The sequence below is a fragment of the Achroia grisella genome, unplaced genomic scaffold, assembly GCF_030625045.1.
Source record: "Achroia grisella isolate CSIRO2021 unplaced genomic scaffold, CSIRO_AGI_Agris_v1 utg537, whole genome shotgun sequence".
NCBI lineage: Eukaryota > Metazoa > Arthropoda > Insecta > Lepidoptera > Pyralidae > Achroia > Achroia grisella.
In genome coordinates, this window is record NW_026712923.1 from 548,469 (window position 1) to 559,530 (window position 11,062).

The window sequence follows — 11,062 nt, forward strand, 5'->3', positions numbered from 1 at the left end:
TAGAAAGAAAATATCATGTCGAAAAAAAAATATTTAGGGGTGAACAAGGACAACCCTTATCACTTAGGGGTTTAAAAAATAGATAGTAGCCGATTTAAATAGATAGAAGTCGTTTCGGAGGAGTATGGTAACTAACATTGTGACACGAGCACGAGAATTTTACATATAAGATTATATATAAATTGACATATAAGTACTATTTAATAATATTATTATTGTCTGATATGTGAAGTACCTAGCTATTTTTTTAATAATTAATAAATTATGATAATTAATATAAATGTTGTTTATTACTGAGCAAAGCCTATTACTCACTAAACGATTACTTGAATGACAAGTGTGCATGGCAATAGTTGTTCATGCACTGAATTTTCATTTAATGTTAGCCATAGACACCTATATAAAAATACATTGTAAATAAACTGGCTTTAAAAAAAAAAAGTAATTCAATTGAGTTTCTTGCCAGTTCTTCTCAATTGGATCTATATACCGAACTGGACGGTAGGGAAAAAATAAAATTATAATGTAAAAATTTGACGTTCATAAGCGGCTAAGATGTCCTACATGAATAAATGATTTTTTGAATTATGTATTTTGAATTAATATTATGATAACAATAATATTTCAATTATTCTTGCATATGTTTATTATGTAATCTATACATCTATACATATAAATAAAATTGCTTTCAGCAATAAGCCCGCCTTATTGTAACGATACATGTGTCCTTTGTTATATTGTTTGTGCTTCTTCTTTACTGTATGTTGCAAATAAAGTATATTCTATAAATAAGTCAGGATCGGGAGTTGTAATGCGGACTGTTTTACACTTAAATCTATGTGTGTGGAGACGTAAACTAATGGAAGGGTCTCCAGTGTTGACTGAAATATTACAAGTATGGGTACATGACTTCCCTTCAGCATCAACATCACTTTCGTTTTTGAAAAAAAAAAATAATACATAGAAAAGGTATGTAATATTATGTTATCTGTGGTTATACGATCTTCTCGGTGTTTAAATATTTAATCCCTTTACATCAGTCATATCTGGGTGTCATTATATAAACTATTACATAGATTTTATAAACGTTATTGACAGTCAAATATAATATATAATAATAATCTCAGGACAATTCACACAGCGCCATCTAGTCCCAAGTTAAGCTAGCTACAGCTTGTGTTACGTGTACTAGATAACTGATACAAGTACATAGATTTTTTTTTCGTAAATACATACATATTATACATAGAAAACACTCAGACCGATACAAACAATCATACTCATGAATACAAATGTTTTTACCGTGCCAGGAATCGAACCCGCGACCATCAGACGTAAAGCGCTGTGCTAGAACGCTAAACCACCGAGGTAGTCAATATTTTCCTCACCAAATCCATTTAAAATGCTAACTCTCTTCAAAACTCTCTTCTGTTTATTACTTTTTTGAAGGTTGATTTTTTGATCGCAGCGAAGATATATTCAGTCTGTCTTTTAAAGGCAAATATTAGTACTCTATCTACACGTACTTACAATAGGGTTGCCAGGCCCAAATTTAAAAACCAGGATTGAAAGTTCAAAAAACCTATAGACTATTCGGTTTAAAAACAAAACGCGTAATAGTGTTATATTAATATGTAGTAAAATTGAAGTAATTAATATAATCAGGTTAAAATTATACTGTTGAAAATCAGTAATTAAGAGGATATCCGCAGAAGAACCAGAGTGAGACCGACATAGCCCGAAGAATTGCGACTCTGAAGTGGCTATGGGTAGGGCACATAGCTCGTAGGACAGATGGCCGTTGGGGCAGTAAAGTCATCGAGTGGCGACCGCGGACCGGAAGACGCAGCGTGGGAAGGCCTCCAGCAAGGTGGACCGACGATCTGGTCAAGATCGCTGGAAGGCATTGGATGCGAGCAGCGCAGGACCGATCGTCGTGGAGATCTTTGGGGGAGGCCTATGTCCAGCAGTGGACGTCTGCGATGATGATGAATTAAGAGGCGCGCATATTTTAAAAACCCAGGACGCTGCCGAATAACTGTTCAGGACTTCCCAGGATACTGCAAAAACTAGGACATGTCTTGGGAAAAGAGGACTGTTGGCAACTCTAAGTTACAACAAATTAAATCCATATTTGTGGACTGTAGCAGGCTCAGATTTCAGAAATTTACATACCAATTTAATAACCTCAATGTCTTTGATAATATTCATTTTTGTGTTGTGTTAAAACTCGTAATTATTTCGTTCGCAGTCAATATATTTTCAGTCTGTATTTTAAAAGCAAAAAATTGTTGTAACTCTACATGTAGTTACAACAAATTAAATCCATATTTGTGGACTGTATTCATTCATGCCCTCATTTCAGAAATTTACATACCAATTTAATAACCTCAACTTGATTTAATATCATCTATAGTATCAGGTAATGTTTTGCCTTTTGTCTCTGGCAGTAGAAGAGCAATAAATCCCGCGCAAATGGCCGCACCGCCGAATATAATGGTTGGCAGCCATGTTGTTGTCATAGACAAGTTGGAGATGAATGGAGCGATCATAGAGCCGACTCTCATTGAAGTAGAACAAACACCCATACCCATGTTTCTTACAACTGTTGGGAATAGTTCTGTGGTGTAAATATATATGGTGGTTGCCGCTGCGCCTGCGCAACTAACGCCTAGTGTACCCATAAGTAAGGTTAACCAGTATATCTTGGGTACAAATCCTAGTGCAATGATGACTGTACCTCCGAGGATGAACACTGTTGTTATTGTTTTCTTTCTGCCAAATTTCTTTATAAACCAAATAGCTATTAAGTTTGATGGTATCTGAAATAGAAATGTTTGTAATGAATAAATAATTTATTTATCTATCTACATAACAATAATAATATCTCTGGACAATTTAGACAACGCCATCTAGTCCCAAAGTAAGCAGAGCTTGTGTTATGGGTACTAGATAACTGATATTACTCATAGAAACTCATATAACCTGTCTAGGTTATATGAGTTTCTATGTGTAATATCAGTTCATCATACTCATATACATCATATCATACTCATAAATACCATATAATAATAATAATAATAATATAATAATAATAATCTCAGGACAATTCACACAGCGCCATCTAGACCCAAGTTAAGCTAGCTAAAGCTTGTGTTATGGGTACTAGATAACTGATACAAATACATATATTTTTTTTTGTAAATACATACATATCATACATAGAAAACATCCAGTTTGCTTCGGCAAACAATCATACTCATGAATACAAATGTTTGTGCCGTGCGAGGAATCGAACCCGCGATCATCGGTCGTAAAGCGGTGTGCTGGACCGCTAGATCACCGAGGTCGTCAACATGTATTTATATATACTGTGCGTGAAACGTAATATTATGTATTGAATGTATTTTTATGCATAATTAAAACATAGCATTCTGCGCTCCTTCTCTATATAGGTAAACTGTAAGTGAGAGAAATTTGATACTTCGTTCGCGCAATTTTAATAAAAAGAGGCACAAAGTTTGTGCTTCACGTCTTAATATAATGATATAACATACTAGCTGTGTCCGCGGTTTCACTCGCATGAAATATATAGCGTATATGTTATTCTGATGTAGTTTTATCAAAATCCGTTTAGTAGTTTTTGCGTGAAACAGTAACAAACATCCATCCTTACTCACAAACTTTCTCGTTTGTAATATTAATAAGATTACCTTCTGAAAAACTTGGAGATGGCATAAAACCCTAACCTATAGTTACCAAAGTTAGCATGAGTTATTACTGAATAAAATATAGTTTTTTTTTGTAACTGATCCATCAATAAAAATGCCTAATCTTGTTCCGGCATGTATGTATGTATGTATTTATCATGTGGCATATCTCAAGGTCAATGTCAATTTCTGTGGTATTTACATTTGTCGTATAAAAGAACTTCAGATAAAAAGATAGTAAGATATATGTAACTTCTTATTGCATCAACTGATTATCTTGGTTACAATCAGATAAAGGTTAACTTTGAACAGTAAAGATCTAGTAAATATAAAATGTAAGAGAATGGAATAGAACCTGTGCTAGGAAAACTGTGTTACAGTATACATTAATAGAGAGACTTTGTAAAAAATCGTCTGCGTCATAAACCATTCCATTTAATTCTATTTTATCCCATCCCATACCATACAATCACATCCCGTTCCATCCCATTCCATTTCATCCTATCCCATGCCATTTCACCCCATCATATCACACTCATCCCTTCCTAACCTACATCCCGTTTCATCTTATTCAATTATAACCCATCCCATCCCATCTCACCCCATCACATCACATCCCATCCCATCCTATCATATCCTATACCATCCTATTCTGTTCTATTCTAACTTCTTTGCCATTCCAGTTAAATAACAAAAGTTTACCTGTATCGCACCAGCTACAGCAACGCTGACAAACGTGTCAGAACTTGTCTGACTGATGTACTGGTTAAATCCATAGTACATGGTCCCTATGATCAGCCACATGATGCAGCAGCAGAGGCTCCGTCGCCTCATTGAGCTTTGGAACAGATCGGCGTAGTTCAACTTGGGCTCGTCCGTCTTTGTGAGCATATCTTCCGACAGCTTCGTTAAGGTCTCTCCTATTTTCTCAGTAGGACGGTTATTCCTGGAAATCGAGAAGACTGATGTCATTGTCGAGCTCCGTGGTCTAGCATTAGCGCATTGCTTTACCGGTCGCAAATACGATTCCTCCCACGATGCAAACATTTGAATTCATTGGTGTTTGTATTGGTCTGGGTGTTTTCTATTATGTATGTATTTATAAAATAAATCTAAATATTTTTAACTGTAGCCTAGTCTGGTCCCTTGACAAGCGTCAAGGGCGTTTTCTTTGTACACAAGATCTGCTTATGTTGGGACTAGATGGCGCTGTATTGCATTGTCAAGAGTTACTATAATATGGAGCTCTCCCGTATACAATTATAAATTATATTGATAAGTAATTTTAGCTATTGAATATAGTAGGAGTATTCGTAAGTGTATACGCTGGAGTAATTTCCATTATTTTATTAATGAGTACGTTTAGCATGAGCAATGTTTGGTTTTATTAAATAGATAAAACTTACATAATTGCAGCTTGCTTCACGATTTTCGTTGCTTCCTCCACTTTGCCGACACTTATCAACCATCTCGGGGACTCGCTCAACAGGAAGAAATATCCGAAATATATAACCTGTGGCACTGCTATAGATAACGCAAAGGTGTCCCAAGATCTAAAGTAGTAGGCGAACAGTGGTGTACTCATGTGGCCGAGCACAAACGGTATCTGGAACACACAGCCAAATATCTCCCTGTATTTGGGTCCGATGGTTTCCATAACGATGACGAAAGAGATGACCATGGTGCCTGCTGTGCCGAATCCCACAAAGAAGCGTAGCACCGTGAATATCGTGTAATTTGGCGAGTAGGGTACTCCAAATGAGAATGCAATTAGAATTATTATTGATGCAAGGAACGTGTTTTTTCGGCCGTACCTGAAAGAAATATTTTATCATTAGGTTATTACATATGAACAATCTCTCTATTTTGGGAGAAGGGAATTGTTAGTAATATGGATTAATAACACCATAGCTAGCATGTACCAGGTCAGGGTGACCTCCATGTGGAAAACGTAATGTTAAATTCGTGGTGAATTTGCCACGATGGTCTGACCGGATTCATATTCATCTGGTGTCCCCCAGCGTAAATTTAGCGTTACCACAGGCGGCTGTACTTCCCTTATTATTAATTATGAAGAATCTCTCTTTCTCTCACTCATAAGTATAAACATACACACATCCAGTAACGGGAAGTATCAGACGGTCCAAGTTTAGGTTAAGATACTTATTTTGATTCTTTTTGACACTCATTAATTGTGAATCTCCAATAATTTTGTTAATAAGAGAAAGAACTGGTGCCTAAAAATATTATATTACCTAGGGTTAGAAAACAATATGTAGTGTTGCAATGGCAACAGAGGGCTGATGATGATGATGATGATGATGCAGTATTTAAAATAATAAAAAAAAAGAAATATTATTTATTATTATTATGTTTTATATAACTTAGCGATAAAATGAATGAATGGTTGCACTATTTATTCATTCATTAAAAGAAGCATTGGTGGTGCACCAGTAAAAGATGATAGGAATGAAGTAAGGTTAATTCACCGTCGTAAATTCACCAGAAGTCAACTACAATGATTTCCAACGAGGCTGCAAGGCAATGATGATGATGACAATCCTGTCGTATTATAGGATAGTAATCTCGCTCATAAAAATTCTCAAGGTAATTAGTTAAAAACGTATACATGAAATTATCGCATACATTTTAATGGAAGTAGTGGAAAATGTTGGCATTGAATTTTAATATACTTACTGATAACATAATGCCATTATATATATACGAATTGCCACGTGGAAATGAATTGTCTACATTCGTAAAAGAGATGAATGGAAGAGAAAATTATAGTGATAAAGGCAAATCATGTGGTATGAAGGAAAGCAGATTGGGTTGTTTGGGCTATTGTCAGGTGCATGGACCTGTAACATTGCGACCTACATAGATCTATTGTGCTTGCCCTTTTCAAAGTTCGCTACCTAGACCCGTCAGGGACCAGAATTGAAGGATATTCTTAGGAGCGATGGTTTTTAACCGAGAAGGAGGAGGAGAGAATATAAACTTTCCAAAGGAGATATTTCGTTTATCCATGCGTGGGCTACAACCACATAGGATGTGTAGGGGCGTTTCCAATTCAGTTTGGCAAATCTGCAGATTTTTTTTGTGCATAGGCCTAGTTTTGTCATATGCTTGTTTAATTTGCAGTGTCCTGTGAGGGCCCCATCATGCATATGTTGTTTTTACTCAATAGCAATAGTCTATTGGAGTATTTGTTGGAGTAGCCCAAGGAAGGGAGGTGATGACATTTGTTCTCCATGTGACGTTAGAGTTGAGTATATAATAGATTACAACTGGTTCTCAACACAGGGCCAACCCAGAAGAAATTGTAGGGCGTGGACGCATGAGAGTTCTCCGGAATGCAGCCCCGAATCTTAATTTTCTGGAGGCGAGACAAAAACTAAAAAAAGCAGCACCCTTATAATTTCACCCTCCGGCGAACATTTTTGCATATTAACATGCAATTTGTCCAATCAATATTGCATTGTGGCTCTTTTAACAGTTGTTTCTTCATTTTCAACTGCATTGAACACAAACCTGAACTCCTGACCTGACTTCATACTCATCTTATCATCTTCCACTGGTGCCCCGCCAGCGTAAACCGTTAGCGCAGGCGGATGCACCATTCTATAATAACCCATAAAAAAATGTAAGCCCAACTGAAAATCAGCTGAAAATCTATACATATAAGACAGTTGCAATTTTTCGTCCGATGGGCAGTTTGTATATAATTCCACTTACATAAAATGCACCTTTATGTATGCGACAGTAGTCACTCTGCCATATGTTTGAGTTAGTTTTAACTGATTGTAATCAGTTAAAGTTAACTCAAGTGTGCCACTCTTACTTCCTATGTAGTGTTGACATTTATACACGTGCCACAAGATAATGACGTCAAACCATTGATAGTAAATAAGAAGACTATTATATTACCTTTTAATATGTTATCGAATTACGAGTTGTTTTGGGGAAGTCCATTCCATTGCTTAATGGATCTATATATATACATATATTCAGTCGGAAATTCTGATCAACACTACTGGAAGCATTACACTATACATTTGCATAGGATACTGTAGGTCTTTATTCAAATATACTCATTACAAGCACTTTTGAATAGTCATATTTTGGTTCTACCACTCATACGGAATGCAGATTCATCACAAGAGGAATGAGCAAGAAACTTGTTTGTTGCTCTTTTGAATAAATGTTTTTTTTTTATATAATAATTACAGTATAACAAGTAAGAGGCATGCGATAATCAACATAGAAATCGCTACGCACTCATGCACACATACATACACACATGGCAGTGTACCATGTAACGATATAGTTTATTTCTATATTTAGTGACTCCTAGTTTAAATAATTTCTAGGTAAAGTAATTAGGGGAACATCAGCAGTCATGTCTTGTGGGGATTCTGTGCTTGGAGTAATTTGATGCACTCTAAATGATTATGTATAATGAAAATTGGTGTTGAATATATATAATTGATTATGATCATCATTCCGACCGTTATTGGATCTACAGCCATATTGCAACGCATGTTTCGTCTCTAAATGAACCATACACAGGCAATTAATAGAGTCGGGTATATGTAACTTGGAAGCCTAGTGTTGACTATTCAGAATCGTACTCCAGTTATATCAGGATTTGACACTGTATATTTACACTCTGACATGCTAATAGGATCGGAATTAAATAAAATAATATAAACTATTAAATATATTACTTTTAATAATCTATTTATTATTTATCAATATAGGATCTGAATTAAATTACGAATAAAAAAGTTACTGCAGTTGCCTTGTTATACCACTGTATTTATAACGAAACTATGAATAACGAATCTGCCGACGCTTGAATCATGAATATAATCAAAGTACTTAAACTTTCATCATCATCATCATCATCGTCATCATCACCACCACCACCACCATCAACACCACCATCATCATCATCATCACCATTGTCATAACCTATTATTGTCCAACTACTTGCGATGGATCTCACGTAATAAGAAGAGGATTCTGGCTACGCATATCACGACGGATTACTATAAAGTCTTATTTCGTGTTATCCATCTCTGCCCGCTATAGTCGTGTCCTTAGTGTTATGATATCCTTGTAATGAAAAGGAGTGGTGACAAATTGTATTTTTCTTGAAGACGACACGGAAGAATCTAGTAATTTTACTACTGCCTTATCAATAGCAAGTCACGCTTTCTTCGGCATTCAAATAAATATTTAAAATACTTATGTGGACTTTGTAGCATTTCTATCTAAGTCTAAAACAACTTTAGTCCTTGTAATAGTTTCAATTAGAATGTTTATCCTCAACGTATAACAGGTTATATTCGACTTCCAGTTTATACAAGTTTGAGTGGCCAATCTCAACAGGAAAATGATCACTAAAAACTAAAATGGCAGGCATTTGAATTCTCATTTGGGATTGCACAGATAGTAATAATAATAAACTTTTTTTATACTACTACTACTACTTTTTTTTCTACTTAAATGTGCACATAGAAGAAAACAGGCAATGATAATTAATTAGTACCTATATTATTGATATTTTTTTAATTAATAATATTTTGCCATAATTGCACAGTTTTCGTTCCCATACTCCTCCGAAACGGCTTGACCGATTCTCATGAAATTTTGTGAGCGTATTGAGTAGGTCTGAGAATCGGCCAACATCTATTTTTCATCCCCCTAAATGTTAGAGGTAGTCCACCCCTAATTTTTTTTTTATTTTTTAGACATAATTTTTATTTCTATTTTTTATGATACAACATACAAAATACATACAATCCTAAATTTTCACCCTTCTATCATCAACCCCTATTTTTTTATAGCGTTATTAATTTATATGGCAAAACAACGTTTTCCGGGACAGCTAGTCTATAGGTATGTAAGAACAACTTACCTATCAGACAGAAAGCCAAACACGATACTTCCAATCAAAATGCCCAACTGCAGAATCGTCTGTGTGAAACTCGCCAGCCAGTTTCTCTCGCAAACCAAATCCCATTCCGAAATTATTGTATTTTCAAATGGACTCGTATCGTAGTCATATTCTATACAGTTTTTGTAACAAGTCATATTTTTTATATCTAATGTTGAATTATCCTCGAATCCAGTACACCAAAACGTGAAGTTAGGTGTTAGAAATAATATTGCCATTTGCACCCATCCAGATGACAGTTTCACCAAAAATACAGATGAAAAAACGACAAACTGCCATTTTCCAAAATGGCCGACGAGCTTTGCAAATTTGTCTTCTTTCGGCGCGTCATTGGCCGGTGATGATGTCGATTTCGTTACCGTATTGTGCACCATTTTGAAATTTCTGTTCTCTTCTCTGCTGTGATGATAATTCTATATTTTATTATTACTTTATATATTTATTATTTCTTCTTAGCGTCTTCATAAACGAATATAGCAGTCATGTTTCATTATTTTGAGTAATTCTATAGTTTGTTCAATTGTCAAATATTAGAATGAGAGTTATGTTTCATTATTTTGAATAATATCTGTAGTTTATTCGTTTGATTGAGAAACATCTGCGTCAGTATGTGACTAATAACGTAGGCTTTTGACGTTAAATCACCAGTAGTTCATCTGTGCTCTTATAATGGTTGTTCCTCAAGACGGTCAGAAGTATTTCTTGAGCTCACAATTATAATTGATCCCTGTATAGAAACGGTCTAACTCTTTTTACTTGCTATTTCTCTATTAGATTTTTGTCATGTTCTCTTTTTATATGGTATCTGTGGGATAACAAATTAATATTATTTTTGTAATTAATTGTAACTTCCATGATTTGCTTATTGTAATGATATTTTTATGTTACAGAAATATATTAATAAACACATGTTAAAAGTATTTAAAATTGTAACCTTCACTTAAAATGTTTGTTTTTAATGCAATCGTTTTACAAACAAAGCTAATCATCATTATATATACATCTATACATATAAATAAATTTTGAGTGTCTGTTTGTAATTTGGAAATAACTGTTTTTTACAACATCCATAGGAATATAAATACGGTACATACACCAAAATAATATTTTCTACAATTTTTGTCTGTCTGTCTGTCGTATTAGTATAATCATGAACATCACATTCTCTGCTATCATACGATTCCTTGTTACCTAAGTATTATGTTTTAAAATGAGTATATACTACACAGAACTGTTTTTTAATTGCACCGTGAGATATTGTTCAGGTATTTGTATAAATGTTAGTTTAGAGGTACATATCTATACATATAAATAAAATTGGAGTGTCTGTAATATTGAAATAACAGTTTTTTACTACATGCATATGAATATAAATACAATTTTTTTT

The 11,062-nt window shown here is 34.6% G+C and overlaps 1 protein-coding gene across 1 annotated transcript; it reads right to left on the reverse strand.

Moving 5' to 3' along the window:
* Nucleotides 1-1,741: 1,741 nt before the first annotated feature.
* LOC131847472 (organic cation transporter protein-like) lies at nucleotides 1,742-10,306 on the reverse strand. Its single transcript, XM_059197062.1, has 4 exons — nucleotides 9,637-10,306; nucleotides 5,117-5,524; nucleotides 4,413-4,656; nucleotides 1,742-2,822 (listed from the first exon to the last, which is right to left on the reverse strand). The coding sequence occupies exons 1-4, from the start codon at nucleotides 10,047-10,049 to the stop codon at nucleotides 2,391-2,393; spliced, it is 1,497 nt and encodes a 498-aa protein (XP_059053045.1). The 5' UTR covers nucleotides 10,050-10,306; the 3' UTR covers nucleotides 1,742-2,390.
* Nucleotides 10,307-11,062: the final 756 nt, after the last annotated feature.